General features: G+C 46.6%; 1 protein-coding gene across 2 annotated transcripts in view; it reads right to left on the bottom strand.

Moving 5' to 3' along the window:
- rab6ba (RAB6B, member RAS oncogene family a) overlaps positions 1–16933 on the bottom strand; it is a 69869-nt gene that overhangs the window by 30668 nt on the left and 22268 nt on the right. For both annotated transcript variants that reach the window (XM_064330737.1, XM_064330738.1), the window contains exon 2: positions 7143–7201. In XM_064330737.1, the coding sequence (XP_064186807.1) occupies positions 7143–7201 (59 nt within the window). The remainder of the gene's footprint in view (positions 1–7142; positions 7202–16933) is intronic.

Below are 16933 nucleotides of genomic sequence, written 5' to 3'. Positions count from 1 at the left end.
CAACTTAACAATACCGTGAATCAAAGCCTGGACCTCCCTGTCCCTGGGTCCACCGCACCAAAATGCCACAGCATTTGAAGAATGAAAGAATTTAGCCCATATCACCAGGGACAAAAGGCTAGGAGCTCCAGAAACACTGAGAAGCTTTAATGATCTGCCTTGGGCACTGTCACCCTCCTGTTATCTTCTGGCCGAGGGCCAGTTATGGTAAAAAGAACACGAGTTAAAAAGAAAATCAGCCTGAAATTAAAGACACCAAACTCTCTGTCCATCTGTCATGACCGTACAAGATGCCATCCCAAACACTCAAACTTTAAATGAGGTATCCATGCTCAATCACAAAGTGAAATGCAAATAATAAAAGACATCACGTGACATCAAATGCCCTGCGATAAATTGGTCGGCCTGTCCAGGGCGTATTCCTGCCTCTCGCCCCAATGCACGCTGGGATAGGCTCCAGCGTCCTCCGCGATCCTGTCCAGGATACGTTGGTATAGATAATGGATGGACAGATGAACGTGACATCAAAAACAGGATACCGGTATTTCGATTTTGGCAAATCATCTTGGTGGAGTTGTGGAAGATTTTCAAGAAGATCTACAGGTATTTAGCTGGGACTTAGAGGGGTCCCTTTAATGCTTTCAGTGCATAGATAAGCGAAATGTCACGGTTGGTTGGCAAGTTTCCGTTTCGGCATCAATAGGTCCGTTTCTCGTAAGACAAACAACGGAACACACACCAATGCAATTTAATTAAGCTTCATTGATTAAATACAACAAGTTCAATGGAGCCTTATAGAGCCCTCATAGAGAGAGAGAGAGAGAGGAAGGGACAGACAGACAGACAGTGAGAGAGACAAACAGAGAGAGAAAGAGTGAGAGATATAGAGAGGTAGAGAGAGAGAGAGAGAGAGAGAGATAGAGATATGACATCAGAAGACACAGATGGCATAAATTTGAACATTCATAACTCAGCTTTTCTAGGGGGGTGTGGAGGCCTGTCGAAACATGCACCAGGTCGGCGGGGTCTACACCTCAATATATCTCCATGTGACGGATCAGGGCCAATTTAGAACAAATTGATTAGACTGCAGACAGGACAGTTCTGCCAGACGGACGGGCAGGACTAGCGGCTGCAGGAGCAGGAAGCACGGGGAGGGTGTCTTGCAGTGCCCGGGATCGATGGATCTGCCAGGCACCACTTCCCAGAGATCTCACAGAGGAGTTTGTTAGCCAATGGACTCAAGCAGTCACGTAGATACCACATAGTCCATTTATAGATCTACATATGATGGAGCTTTTGCTTTGGGTCCTGCAGGGAAACAATTAACTTGAAATCCTCAAATAGTTACTGAACATTTTGTTCAATGAGTTACCCCCACAAAAATACTTTCATTATAATAATAGTAATAATAGTAATAAATAACTAATCTACACTGGCAAATGATTCACAAAAGAGCAATCCCCATTTACCGTAGGTACATTTCCTTTTGTATTTATTCTCAAAGCAACATAATTAAATAAATCAAAATCAATCAAATTGGCAATGATGATTCATGATAGAAAAACTGCAGTGCTGACAAACTATCCTGTCCTGCAAGTTTTTATTAAAGACCAGAACAATCACTAACCACCTACTCCACTCCAGTCCAGACTCTCTGGTGCTGTCTCACCTGGACTTTCAGCAGTCCACAAATGGCAGGCTTTCCCCACGCATCACTGCACCTCTCCACCGGCGACTGCCAGTGACCCACATTTAAAACCCAGCCGCAGCGTTACAGGGAGTCAAAGGAACAGCTCTCCCTAACCGGCAAGCCCAATCGCTTCCTGTATCCCAGCTAAGCCCCTGCAATCTTCTTCCACTGGCCACTCTGCAGTCTCACACCTTCAGTGTTACGTCTGCTCCCCACTCTGACCCAACAAGGGGTGAAACAAGTTTCATGTATCAATCAGGACTGCAGACCGCCTGTCAGTCCACAAGTGCGGGCTGAAATCCTCCTCTAACGCCTCAGATCGCTTCCGTTCTTAGACTTTATTTTCTTATTTCATTTATGTTCCCTCTGTATAGCTGCAATATTGCTCTATAAAGAGCATTGTGAAAAGTTGCACGCCTAATATCCCATTTCATTCACTTGTGTAATGGCTGATCAGAATTGTGCTAAATGTACACAGTGTTACTGTCTCCTCTTCTCTGGTGGTTGCAGTTACCATAGTTATTTGCTCATGGTGCTGTTTTCCATAATGGCCTTTTACAAACACGTCTGCCAAATGAATACATATAATATTAGTACAGAGGAAATGTACATAGAACTGAGAACAATGGGGAATTTGTGCGGTAAGTTTGACTCAATACTAAATCCTCACTAAAACATCATAAAAAATTATGTTAAATGACAACAGCTTTCAAATGCAGAAACACAGCTGGTATGGTCCAGCTTGCGTTAGTTTTCCCAATTAAAATTCCATCAGCGCTAAATAATAAAATAAAAATGGCTTTCATTTGTCGCCTGGCAAACGTTCCTGAAACAAGTACAGAGCCTGGAACTACAGTTACACACACATAACCCAGCTCTGACTGACAGCCCAGACAGCATTCAGACAACAGTTCTTTTTCTCTTGAGGTGCAGAGGCTTTTTAGTATGTGCAGCAAGCGGCAAGCCACTTACAAGCACCTCCCTGGGGTAGCTGTATGTCTGACGGAGGGTATCTCTACAGTACACAATAATCCAGTCTGGCTATCGTCCCTCTACTCCGTCGCACCCTTTCCAGTGCTCACATACTCTCTTTATCCTGATTCTACTTAATCCCGTTCCCATATTTCCCCTTCACCCTTCATTCTGAACCCCTTCCCGAATCCTTCCGAGGACATAATCCCTACGATTCTAACAACCCCCCCCACCCCACCCTGGAATACACTTCCACACACACGCAGACATACTCACACACGTACACATTCTCTCTCTCTCTCACACACACACACACACACACATATGCTCACAGACATATACACACACATACATACTCTCTCTCTCACACACACACACACACACACACATATACACACACACACACACACGCAGACATACTCATACACGCACACACTCACACACACACATACACACACGCAGACATACTCACACACGCACACCAACACGGACACTCCCCAGTAATTGTGCGATAGGCTTTCTCCCCCGGGCACTGATCCGGGGTCAGTGTTAACCCGTCACATTGAACAGTCTGTATTATGGTAATGGCCGTTGTAAACGATCCTGATTGTTTGCACATGGATGAAAACACCCGGGACTTTCACCACTGCTGCGCTTAGCATCTCTGGGGAGGGCGTGGTATGCTAAAGCCCACAGCCCATTTCTACAAAGCGATGTGACTGTCGAGCCCATAACTCCTCATCTACAACATTACCTACATAATTGCCTCATAGGGTTAAGACCATAATTTTTCTCCTGCGTTCGAATAACTCTTGAATAGTCACTATCCCTGTCTTCGGGAACAAGTCTGCAGGAATAACAACAGATCTTAAGGTATCTGATTAGACAGGCAGTAAAAGTCAGCCCACAGCAGTCTCTCTGTCTTCGCTTGTTTCACCCGTGCCATTCATTATTCAGCCGAGTAATTCGTCCTCCTTTTCTCAAATCACCTTGTGTGCCGAGGCGGCTCGGCGAGGGATGATCTCGGAACGCCTTTCGAAACTCGCGGGCCACCTCGGGAGATCCCCGCATCTCGAAATAAACCGGCGCCAACCGAGCTGACTCACTCCCCGCCCGAATATTTAATGACTAACTGTCACGTCGCGTGTTTCGCTTCGACGGGATGTGCGATCCCGCTCCGCAGGAAGCGAGGCGGCGAGGCGAGGACGCACTGCTGCCGCTTCCGTCGTCCGTTCGCCTCTTCGCTCGCCGTCCCGTCCGAGGAAGAACGCGACCCCGGACATTTCGGGAAGTTCAAAACCTTCCGCTGTGCCAGGCCTCAACTGGTCCGGCCAGAGGTGGCGGGGGTGTCCCACTCCTTAACCGAGCACTGCAAACACTGCTGACCGGCTACTGTGTCTTTAAAGGTTTCAGGAGCCCAACTTCAATAGGTCACGGCCATCAGTTACAGCACTACCCGTAACCCAATCAGCCACAGGGAAGCGGTGAAATTAAAACTGCGCCCCCTGGGGGACGGAGCGAACGTTACGAACGTGTCGTCGCCAAGGTGTTCGGTCTACGCTCTGATCTACAGGCACACAGCACTGGTACAGGCAGCCTAAACAGTACCCTTATCCTAATCATTTATCTTGGCTTAACCAACACAAACAGTTGTGAACGCCCACGTACAGTAGGCTGTGCTGGCCCATCTAATTCCACGCAGACCCAACCACATGAATATTTCAGGCTACGCCACTGCTACAAAGTGCTGTCTTTGTTGCAAAAATACAACGAGCAATTCTTAAAACAGGGACGCACCTGCAACAGGGAATCCGCTGAGCCTTGTGTCCTTACTCAGGGGGTGGGGGTAGGAAAAGGGGGGGGTGGTGGTGGTGGGGGGGGGGGCAGCGCACGAGCCAAACGAACCGCCTCGTTTCAGATTATCGGCCCGCGTTTGCATTCCTGCAAGCTGTCATTGGACAGGGTCTGCCAGGTGCTGTGTGGAGCGGTTAATGAACACGTGAATGCGTGTAGTCTGGAGCCGCACACGTGAAGCCAGACTGGTGGGGGGGGGGGGCAGGGGGCGGGGGGCTGGAGAGCTGCCCTCGGCTGCGTGGGGCCCGGGCTGTCTGAGGGCCGCTGAAGAGGCGCACTTACCCCCGGAAGCGTGCGACTCTCCGCGCGAGCGGCTCTCAGCTCCGTGCTAGCTGAATTCATTAGCGCTAACGCGAGTGCTTCAATTAGGCCCAGCTGAATCCCTTCCCTAGTGGGTGGAGTGGGTGCACCAACCTCCCCAGACCCCCCCCCCCCCCACCTCCCTCGCCCCTTCAGCCTCTGTAATCACAGAGCCTCACTTCCCTTAAGATAAGAGCCCAGCTATTTTCATGGAGATTAGAAGCTGTAGGAGAGGTTTTGGTCAAGAGCGCATTTTTACAAGCTCATATTCCCAGAATGCATTTTCAGCACCGGTCTCACATAAATAATCCGATATCATGGTTCATTCCACGCTTCGTCTTTGTTAACCCAAATCTTATTGTTAAAACAGTGAAACGGTGCTCTGTATTCAATCAACATTTCAGCAGATGCAAGCGCTACACTTTTTCTTGATAACTGGGGTTTTTGTAGTTGCTGGGTTTGCCAAACTGAGTGCAGAAACTTAAAGAAAAAAAATACTTACTTTCAAAATTAATTAAAGTTTACGACAAATGTTGACTGAATCCCATTCAGTGTCTTAGAAATGCAGTAGCACAAGGAAATTGCTCTTTGCAATGCTTAATAGTAAAATCATTACAATACAAGACAGCTCGATCACCTCTGAGAAGAAAATGGTGTTGTTAAATTTGCATGCTTCCTCCATTTCCAAAAATAAACCTCACAAAGTATATGTATTATTATTATTATTATTATCATTTTCACCAATAATAATCATCATCATAATTATTATTTTTTAAAATAATAATAATAGATACATAGCCGAAATATAGTGCCATATGATCCCATGAGAAACCTGTCTCACCCACACTGGTACCTGGGTGAAGCCTGGAAGCCATTTTTTCACCAGAACACACACCGCAGTTCAACTGAGGGTGAGAGGGAGGTGGTGATTAGGCGGTCATGTTGGGAATTTTGCCAGGCCGATCCAGGACATGGCTAATTTATAAGATAAATCTTTGGTGCACTAGAAGCAGACCAGCTGAATGAACTACATTGTTGTCAATAACCAAATTTTTTAAATCAGCGCATAAATCTCCTGCCTGTTACAGAAAGCAGAAAGAATTTCAATACGACAAAGGTTCATTAACAACGAGCCCAGCAACAGGCCCCAGTAGTATTGACAATAGGCTGCCTTGCTCTCTTGCTGTACCTAATGACGAGAATGAAAGGCCTTGTTCCTGACACATAATAGGGAGAACACAATCCCAAACCGTTCCTCGCTCTCCTTTTGAACAGTCGCCGGTCTCTCCCCGGCACTCTGCTGACACGCGAACGCGCGTATCATCCGCAGAGATGGGGAGCCAATCTAAATTCAACAAAGACGGGGAAAACTGCTGAGGGCACTGAATACAGAGAGGGGGGAGGAGTCATCAAGACCAGACACCCGAAAAGGGGGGGTTGCGGGGGGGGGGGGGGTCTTCTGAGGCGTGTCAATGTCAACGTTTCGGAAGTGCTGCTTCGAACACCCCATGTCGGGTAAAGACCACGGCCAGAGCGTGTTGCCACACCGAGAACTTTACCCAAAACACACGCCATCCATTTCAGATGAGGTGTAAAAAATCTGAGCCAACCGCAAAAACATTTTTTTTTAAATTCTGATATGTATAAATACCACTTTGTGCAAAGGCCCACACTGGGACACTCTCACCATAGACAATATTGTAACCCGTTCAACTCCATCTGTTCCAGGAGCTGGAAGGGCATTGAGATGTCTGCTCTGTCATGGAAGTGAGAGAGCCTGGGTCCCATATTGAGCAAAGGGGACTCTCCCGGCTCATTACTGCAGATAAGACGTTAATTAATGCGAGGATAAGCAGATATGACATCGGCGCAGTTCACAAAGATGGGCGGCTTCAGAGAGGTAGCGTGAAGCACCTTAAAGTACTGTCATGATTCAAGGCAGTGAGACAAGCTCATAACAGATATTCAACAGGGTGAAAACAAGTAAGGAGAACGCATTTCCTTCCTCCGTATCAGTGCTGGAAGGGCGTGCCATAGCAGCTTGATGAAGAGCGCGTTTCGCCCCAGAGTTAAGTACATAAAACACAGGCAGGTTTGAAACCCGCTCCGCAAACTCGGCAGCTTTCTGTTCTGCGAGGGATCAATGAGTATAACGTGCGTGTCAACTATTTCTGTCTGGAGGTTTTTTTTTTTTTGTGCTTTCATAACTGCAGAATAAAAGAGACGCATGGCGCATTCAATTATGAGAGAATGGCAGTCTTATGCCCTGCAAATGAAGAGTTACAGTGACATGCGCAGCGCGGAGCCGGAGCGCGGGGCCTACCTGATACGTGTTGTCGAAGCTGTCGTACATGAACCTCGTGATCAGAGACGTCTTCCCAACTGCAAGAGAACAGGTTAAAGAGGTTAAAAGGTTACCGCTTTCAAAGAGACAGGGACATCAAACGTTAACAACTCATGTTCCTAAGCGCCCTGCCTGAGCAACCCAACAGGTGCGATAGCAACCATGACCGTGTTTGTCTTTGTGGAGAGACTCCAGATCTTTGGCCAGGAAGGTATGTATCAAGAAAACTTTAAACAAGCTCATTGCAAACTCAACAGCATCGACCACTGAGAACTCACTTAAAGTGAAACTTAAACTTAAAGTTCCCCTTCGATTTCACCCATTAAACGGTTCAGTCAATATCAGCTTTGCTCATGTGCAACTGACAAATGAAAATGCAGGCAAATAAAAGACAAACACACATGCGTGACTGCGTGCACACACACATACACACGCACGCACACACACACACGCACAAATGCACGTGCGCACACACACGCACACACACACACACACGTACACAAACACCTACACACACACACACACGTACACAAACACATACACACATACAAACACGCGTACAAACACGCACACACACACAAACACACACACGCACACACACACCTATGTGAGCACAGGATTCAGGATTAAAAAACAGTCCTCAAAGCTAAGCAGAGGAAAAACAGGTCTGCATTGATTGGTGCGCATCAGGAGACTGTGATGATGATGTGTGTGTGTGTGTGTGTGTGTGTGTGTGTGTGCTCCAGCTGTGCAGAGGAGCCACCAGCTCAAAGTCATTTAAATGCAAATTTGCTCAAAGACAAGAGTCCATCAGATTTTCAAGTGAGAAGGATTCAAATTAATAGGGCTCATAACGCCTCATTAAAGCTTTTGAGTAAAAGAAAAATTATCATTTCAGCTTCCCCCCGCCCCACCCTAAACAAACCACTTTCAGATATTGATCCTGCGAGCTCGGTTGCCAAGAGAGCAGCTGACGTGCTTGGAGGTGGTGCCTTCGTTCCAGAGGCTGAGGACACTTTGTGCCTTTTGGTTTCTGCGTGTCAGTTGGAGAGAGAAGGGTTAGCCTTGCAAACAGGCTACAGGTGATTGGGCTAACAGCACCTTCGCCGAGGTATAGCAGAGGCAATTATGTCATCACATCACCGCAGGGCTTTTCAAAATGGTGGGACGTGTTTGGTCCTTTCCCAAAACAATCACGCTTGGAGCGCCTTCTGTGAGGAGAACACTAGCACCTTAGAAATACACTCATCTCACCGGAAAAGTGCCCTGCTTATTTATTTTTACAGGCCAGTCACAAAACTTTGGGACTGCGCTTCCAGAAGTATCCATCGAAATTACTGGTGGCTGATCTACCATGCTGTTAAATAAGTCAAGGCGTGTTTGAACGGATCTTCTAAAGGCAAGGGGGATTGGGTAACAGCCACTGCAGCCACTAACAGGGCTCACTGATACAGAATATTCTTTTGAGTTCACCTGGCTGGCAGTATTGATCCACTTGGTCAAACTCTATTTCACGGGTTAGATTCTGCGGGGGCAAACCTAAAGGGATTACTGTTAGCTTTTCAGAAAGAGAACGAGGGGGGAAAGAGTAATACGGATTCGCGGCGCGTTTCTGATGCCGGCGGCGCCAAGGCGAGCTCCGGCTCTCAGAGATAGACCGCGGCTCGCAGAGGGAGGCGGAGAGCGCCTTCTCCTGCCACCGAAAAAAAAAGCGCCGCTCGCTAATTGGTCGGTTTTTCAGCCCCTCTGCCGGCGGGCCTCCCGTGTCGCCGGGGGGGGGGACTCGGCGCACAGCCGGGGCCTCTCGCGTACGTTCGGATCCGCTCAGACAAAGTCCGACCGTCGCCCTCGCCCCCCCTGGGAGGCCGCCGTTCGAGAGAAGAAAGGGTTCCGCGTGAAGCCGCACGCCTCCGCGCCAGGGCTGAGAGCGCCGTCTGAGAGCGGTCCTCCCGGGTTCACATCTCGTTAAAAAGACAAAAAAATCAAGAGCTCTCGGTGTCTTGTTGAAAATATCACAACTGAGCATTCGTACAGAGCCGGCTGCTGGCATAAGCACCCTATGCAGCCGTTTAGGCCCACAACCACACCTGGGTTTTTTTTTTAAAACACATTTTAATTGAACAGCAGTCACCCCATTGGGCCACCAAAACCGTAGGGCCAGCTCTGTTAAAATGCGCTGATGTGACAACGTGGTTTATCTGTTAATCGTGAAGCCCACGGCAGCAGTTTCTCTGAATTCCGCACCACCATGTCCCGTCGATATGACATCATTCCCAAGGCCGGCAGTAGCCGACAGGAGAAACGCATATGACAATGCCAGCGAAATGTCAAAGAGGCCAAACAAACACTGAGACAATTTAGTGGAAAGCTCACCCTTAAAATTAATGATCCTGTCTATTACGAGCCGGAGGGGGTAATATGAATGTGTCTGTGATGCACTCAGCGCATTCCCGGTCCATACTGATCATTCTTCACAAGAACAGACATTCACTTACAGGAAACTACATTTCCCAATACGCACAATAACTCGCCTCCTTTTCATTAAAACATCACTAATATAACAAAGACTCAAGTACTTCAAAGTTTTTATGATAATCAAAGCCATGCTGTGCTTCCCCAGATAGGTCATGAACTATACTGTGCGTAGTATTTGGCTTTCAGTTCTAGAAAAGTTCTCTCATTTTTGGGTGCAGAAAAAATTAATTCTGCCACACTATAACTGCATGTTGACACTGATTTTGCATAAAACGCTGAAAAATTGTTGGAATTTCATGTTTGACCGTCGATCCAGGCCAGATGCTAGAACATTTCCCTGTTTTATCAGCCCATCTAAATTAAACACAGTACTATTAATGGCAGTCTATTTCAAGTGTCGCTATCAAGTGTGCTGTAATTTCCTTTGGTTCTCTCCTCATTACAAAGCCATATCCGTGTGGCAAAATCTCATTTGCAGTCTTAATTAGTAAATGTGCTGACTATCAGAGGCTCAATTAACACATTTTTAGTATGTTTGGCTAAGGGAATTATTATTATTATTATTATTATTATTTTGCAGACTAATCACAAATGTATGCAGGTAATTCCATTTAAAACAATTGCCAAACTAATCAAAAATGCCTGTAGGTTACTCCATTCTAAATTATTGTCAAATGCCAGAAACTGCAGTGCAGACTCTAGGATGGTCTTTACAAACCCATTCCAAAGGCAATATGAGAACAAATTACCGCCTCACTAATGTAATTAAATCCTAATAGGTGGGAATAATCACTCTCCCACTATCGGCAACGATGAAATAGCATGTTATTTAGGGCTATCTGATCAAACTCCCCACAGTTCCACAATTATCGGATATCTTTGTATCATTCCGTAATGAATGGCTTAATAGGCAAAAGCGGACTGTGGAATAAGACGTATGATCGTTCGGGTGGCTCTAATGGGGCCGTTATAAACACGGATGGTCTCGCCATGTATGATTCATGTCAGTTGGTCTCAGCACAAAAAACTGCTGAACTATCCTAACTGTCATGTGACCAGATGTAAAAACATCACACATCGCACAAAGGCCATTCATAGGCAATGTTCTGGTGGATGGATTTTAGGTCAATTTTCTGATTTATTTCGATTGTTACGTAAGCAGAGAAAGGCCACAACAAAGCCAACAGAAAAGTGGCCCATTAAAGTGATTTGAAAATAAAGTGCGGAAACTCTCGGATGTATGTAACCATAGTGACGGCCGTGCCGGGGCTCTTTCTCCTCTCACGGTCTCAAGTAATGAGAATGTCGTCTTCCTGACGCGCCTGGCGGTTCTATCCGTAGCATCCGTGGCCTCTGAATGCCATTTAGAGGGGGAAAAAGTGGCATAAACAGCGATGCGGATGACTAGAGCGCCATTAGCCTGAGAGCCTCTTCAGACCAGAACGTTAACGGCATGAGGAAGGACAGTGATCGAGTGGACGGCGGCGGACAGCGTGACGGAGCACTTTCAACTGTGACTGGGTTCTCACGACTCATCTCCCCGCGGCTCACGAGCCTGGCCGCAGCGTAACTTCCCTACCGCGGGACGTCCGACACGGAGCCCCCAAAACGGCGCTCTTTCGCCGCCGCGGCCCGCCTGCATTCGGCGCACACCCCTCCCCTTTCCTTCAGGCCCTGGTCGGGGCGCGCCGTACTTTCGGAAGCAGCGGGGTTGTCGGGGCTGCCGTTCTGCGCTCCGTCAACAAAATGGCCTCGTGGACGAGCGGGGAAAGCCCACTGAGCAACGGCGAGCGGCGCGTTTGAGGCCGCGTAATGGCGGTGATAAAGAACGATAAAGACGGCGGGGCATTTCCGCCGCCGCAGCGCGCGAGGGGCCATTAGGGGCCGAATTCAATTACGCCGGCAGGGGACGGCCGGAGCTGCCGCTGCTCTCAGAAGAAAGGCGCCCCGATGACGTCCGGGAGGACGACCCGCTCCGGAGGAACCAATTTCCCCCCAAAGGGAGCGCAGCTGCTAAAAATCAATGTCCCGAGCGGGTGATGAACGACACGACTCGGCCTCCGCATCCGCAGCCAGTCAGGAGAGAGAGAAAACGCCCAGGCTGCTCTCCTTCCGCCGTCTCACGCAAACTGCAGACGATGCTCACTCCCTTTAAAACGAATCCCAGCGAGACACCCTAATGCAAACTATCACCCTGTGTTTATACAGTAACGCATTATATCCACAAGAGAATGCATAATATTCCTGAAAACAGGATCAGCGTCAGCAGTCACGTCGGACAAATAATGTCCATTGGTTTTCTCTGCATTCCAACTGTAATTTCAGTGCATCCTCGTTCCTGCTAATTGGATAACCAGAGTCAACGTGAAAAGCTTCACTGAGCACACTTCTGATACTACATAATAAATTGAGGCCAGAAATTAATTAAAAGGCAGACATTTTATTACAGCACTGAGTATACGTATGTCCGATTGGCAAATGTGCACACAAGAGAGGGGACTTTTTGTTGAAGCTCACCTCAATTATCATAGCTCACGCATTTAATTTCAGCTGGAGCACGCCGCCAAAACTTTTATCAGCTGAATATTAAAAATTGAACATATCTGATGACAAAGCACCAGAGTTATTCTGTCAAACAAGATCATAATAGAGTTGTTTTTCACAGATTACGAGACTGAGGCAAAACCACATTGTGTTTCCTGTGTCACCAAGCACCAATCACCAATGGTCTCTTTAACGTCTAATTTCCTCTCTTACTAAGCTATTTAATTTCACTTTTTCACATGAAGTCAGGTTTGGCAATGATCTGTACAACCCACAGGACGATTAAACATTCGGTTTACAGTGTGGAATAATGGTTAGAACACTGGGCTTGTAACTCAAAGGTTGTGGGTTTGATTCCCAACTGGGGACGGTCCTGCTGTACTGTTCAGCAATGTACTTAGCCTGAATTATGTCAGAAAATATCGAGCCGTACAAATGGATGGTATTTTAACAATATTATCCACCCAAGTCTCTCTCTAGGCTACAGTTACAAAAAGAGCAGAGCACTGATAATTGGTACCGATTGCAATTAACTTTCATAAACTATTTAAGCCATGGGCTTTCTCATCATACTCGGAGCAGTGCATGTTTATCTCCAGTGCATAGCAACGGCAAGATGCCTGTGCAATACAGCCGTGATCATGAGCATCATCGCTGACAGCTATGGACTTTTAATTCCTTCAGCTCCACCTCTGCGCCTGTTGAGGTCGACCATTTGAGATGGAAGTGGTTCGACTGTGCCAGAGGAAACGCTCACCAACTTGCAGGTTATAATACAGTAAAGTACTGATGACTCAGATACACCATGTGGATAGAAATATGTGAACTGTGGGCGAAAGGCGCTCAAGCTTCGATTGCATTTCCATGATGAGTTAACGGGACTTTAGTTCTTCATTATGTAAAGTGGTACATTTCTGCTGAACAGTGGCAAATAGCTGCCCCAAGCATTGCATTTATTATGAACAATGGGTTTTGTTAATTTTCTTGTTCTTTAGAATATTTGTTTTATACTGTGTTAATCAAACCCAACTTCGGCAACAACGTGAAAAAGCACAACATGGGGAGAGGAGATGAAATTAAGATGTGCATGAGCAAGCACTAACATTCATTTCCATAATAAAATAAGCTACCATTCAGAAGACCTCTGACCTATTAAAACCTGCTAGTCTTTTCCAGCAGACAGAAGAGGGCGGCTAAACAGACCTTTGAGGACATGGCCATCTTTGTAATACATGAAAGCAACACACACCTCTCAATAATGTTAATTACTTTAAGGACTCTTAATGTGCTTTTCAGCTAAATGCTATGGTAATCCCTTCTATGTAAGAAAATTAAATTACCACTAAATCATAATTAAGTCCTTATCTAATACTGATAGGTCACTGTGATCATAATTACCATCTTGAAAAAGTATGCATTTAAAATCACGGGCCATAATTCAATCACACAGCCCTGGCCAAGGACAACAGCTGAATCCCACTGTGCTCCACAGGCGTGATTTGACCTGCATGTAGGGGCCCGCAAAAGAAAAAAAAAGAGGGTGGCATAGTTCAATTAGGGGGGTGCAGGATGTACATTTTTTCAGAATGAAATTAAAGCCTCCTCACCACAATCTCCGTGTTTTCACTGTGCCCCTCACAAACCCCTCCCCCCACCACTCAACCCCTGCTCCCCGCCCCCCCTCGCTTCTGGCGCACGGACGAAAACTGTTTCATCTTGACATTTGGGCTGATCGATACTGCTTTTTTTTTTGCTATGCGCCTTGGCACCTATTGATTGCCATTAATCTCTAATTAATGTGTGGTGTAGCAGGGCCGAGAAGGCGAGAAAGGGCTCGTGAGCGCTCCTTTTCGAGGGCTGCGGAGGAGCGAGGGCCCCGCCGCTGCGCCGTGACCGGAGCCGAGCGAGCCCGAGGCAGTCAACCGCTCATTTCGCTGCAGCCGGCACAGTCATCGGTGAACCGCTACCTATCTTTCCTGAACCGTTATCAGATTTTTTAACCGCAGCGGGACTCTGAGATTTGTCTTCAAATGAAGGACTGAGTGGCTCAGCCTGACACGAGAGTCAATTGGCAGCTGCTGAAACCGTAAACCCAGCTGGAGGTTCTGAACCAGGTATCTCATACACCCCCGCAGACTGTATGGAAAGTCATCCTTCTCCATGATCCGGCTCCACCGACAGCCCGAAAGCAGAGAGGCAGTATTTACATGCTAATGAGGCTGGCTTAGCGCTGCCTTAATTAGGGGCCTGTCTTTGTCATCGCGGGACGGGGGCATTGTTTGTTATGATTTGTTGGTATTGGAGGTACGGCTTAATTGCGCTTTACGATAACAGGCAGCTCGGCGAGGGCAATAACAAACCTGGAAATATTCAATTAATTTACTTTCAGAAGAGATCGCGAGCGTGAATCACCGCCCTGGTCCGCGGAGGTTCCGAAACGCACCGTTCGCCGCGTCGCTGAGACATAACAGGTTAGAACAGAGCGGTTGTTTCATACGCTTCTGTTCGTAGCTTTGCGCGATGGTGGGAATATATTAAAATCTATAAAACTGCACAAAATAATCAAGGCCGTGTTCCCAGAAATATAGTACTAATCACATTACGGAGGACAGAGCAGTTGTAATTTAAAAAGGCCTTGAGGATGCACTGCTAACTCAATATGAAGGGCGATATAAGAATCAGGGAGCGAATCCACAAAGCTCTTTAGAGGCCTTTGGCACTGCGTCCTGCATATAAAACATACATTTCCAAGGAGGTCGCAGACGCCCAATGAATTATGTAGTCATATCATAGACATCTTAATAAGTAATGGCCAGAGCGAGGGGTCCACATCTATTGGGTGCCCAATTAAAAGAGGCTCCCCTAACGAAGCCCATCCCGTTCTGAGGCTGTTCAAAGACGCTTCAGCGGGGGGTTATCATCATGAGGGGCAATTAAAAAAGGGAGGAACATCTGTCACCCAGAAAAGCAGCACAAGTGCACCTTCACCTCTGAGTCCGCTGAGGAATAACGGACAAAGAGCCCGGCGCGGGGAACGCATGCAGAGGAGACGGATGCAAATGAGGACCCGGATGCTATGCAGAAACAAATCTGCAGAATATAAACCTAGTGATGTATTTCACACAAAAAAATCCAACAAGCTGTTTAGTGGGCCTGGTAGGAAGATTTACTTGGCATATACTTTTACATCCAACCAAGAACACATTCCCTGGGTTTTAAATTTCCAACACATTTTTTTTTTTTTTTCCTTTTCCCATTTTGATGGGGAAGCATTACAGCACGCTAGTTACAAAATCTGGGTTGTTCCCAAAGGTTGCGGGTTCACATCCTGCTTGGGAGAATGTTGCTCTGCCCTTGGGGAGGCACAGAGAACTGCTTCAGTACATATTCAGTTCCTAACCAGCCGTGCACACTGACAATTCGCTCCCCCAAGCCATAGACCTATCCTATGACTAATCAAAATGCAACTTATAGACACTGATTATAGACAGGCAACATGGAGGACTATTTATTCATTGTGCACTTGCCATGTGAGAAAGCGTTCCCTTCTCTTCTTCCTCATCCATTTCTGATTTTCATTTTTTGTCTCTACATTCGCCAGGGAAAATTAACTTTCAAATGACACCTGGAGTATATATTATAAATTTTTTTTTTTTTTTTTTTACATTTCCAACATCTCAATCAAGTCCCCCTTTCAGCGATGCAGGCAAATGGAATTAATCCCATCAAGCTGTCATCCGAATCTGTGCCCTTCAGCCTCATCATAATTAAGGCGCCTTTTCCGCAGACCCACACCTTCCTCTCTTAATAGGAGAGCTCCATTGAGATGCACGCAGATTTATGGAGCCCCGTTCGCTGTGCTTTATGGTGCTCTGCAGTCTCCTCGGCAGGAAGGCGTCTTGCGCAGTACTCCTCCTCACAGCGTCGAGTGATTTAGTGTAAAAGGCGGATTTTTTTTTCCAGAGAAAGCTGATGTTCCACATTTAAGTTCTCCAACGCAAACATGGAGAACGAGAGGCCATTATTCTTCAGGTCAAGGAGCTGCCCCCAGAGTGTGTCAGTGCCTTCTCCGTCATTCATATTTCAGATCCGGTCCATTTCGGTTACTTGACAGGTGGTGCCTCGGATCGCTAACCTTCAGCTCCGCGCTGTAATCCTGAGAAGCTATCTCGCACGATCTCGTGTATGACAAAAGAGGCATTGCAGGGGGCTCTGCGGATTGTCCACAGACTTGGTTTTCTGGATTTATATCGTCTTGTAAATCATTATTTAGATACATGGAGAATTGCTGCAATCTGTTGGCTTGTTATAAACACATGCAGAACTAACTATTCTGCACACACATGTAAATGGTAAACCAGGGAATTACCTTAACTCATGCACAAATGCATGTATTATGTTGATTGACTGATTATAAATTACACACATTAAAACAGGGTCACTTGAGTTTTAGAAGGGCTAATAAGTGCTTGCTGGGAGCTGCATTTTAATAAGAAAGATAACCACGTAGCACAACCAGCACATTTTTAGCATTACAGATTGGAGGAGTCTCCCAAAGCAATTGCCTGCTAAGTAAATAAGTTTCTATTTTTGAGTTCCTCACCAGAAATTTTAATTTTCCTTAGCGAGGATTTTAATTATGAACAAAAAAAAAAAAAAAAAAAAAACAGTAATCATAGTGATAAAATCTGTAATCACTCCATGAATATAGATAGCCAAGAACTCCACATCCGAGGACCGGCCTAACCCCA

Source organism: Anguilla rostrata, chromosome 4, assembly GCF_018555375.3.
Source record: "Anguilla rostrata isolate EN2019 chromosome 4, ASM1855537v3, whole genome shotgun sequence".
NCBI lineage: Eukaryota > Metazoa > Chordata > Actinopteri > Anguilliformes > Anguillidae > Anguilla > Anguilla rostrata.
The sequence above is the reverse complement of the archived record's forward strand: the minus strand, read 5'-3'. Positions and strand labels throughout refer to the sequence as shown.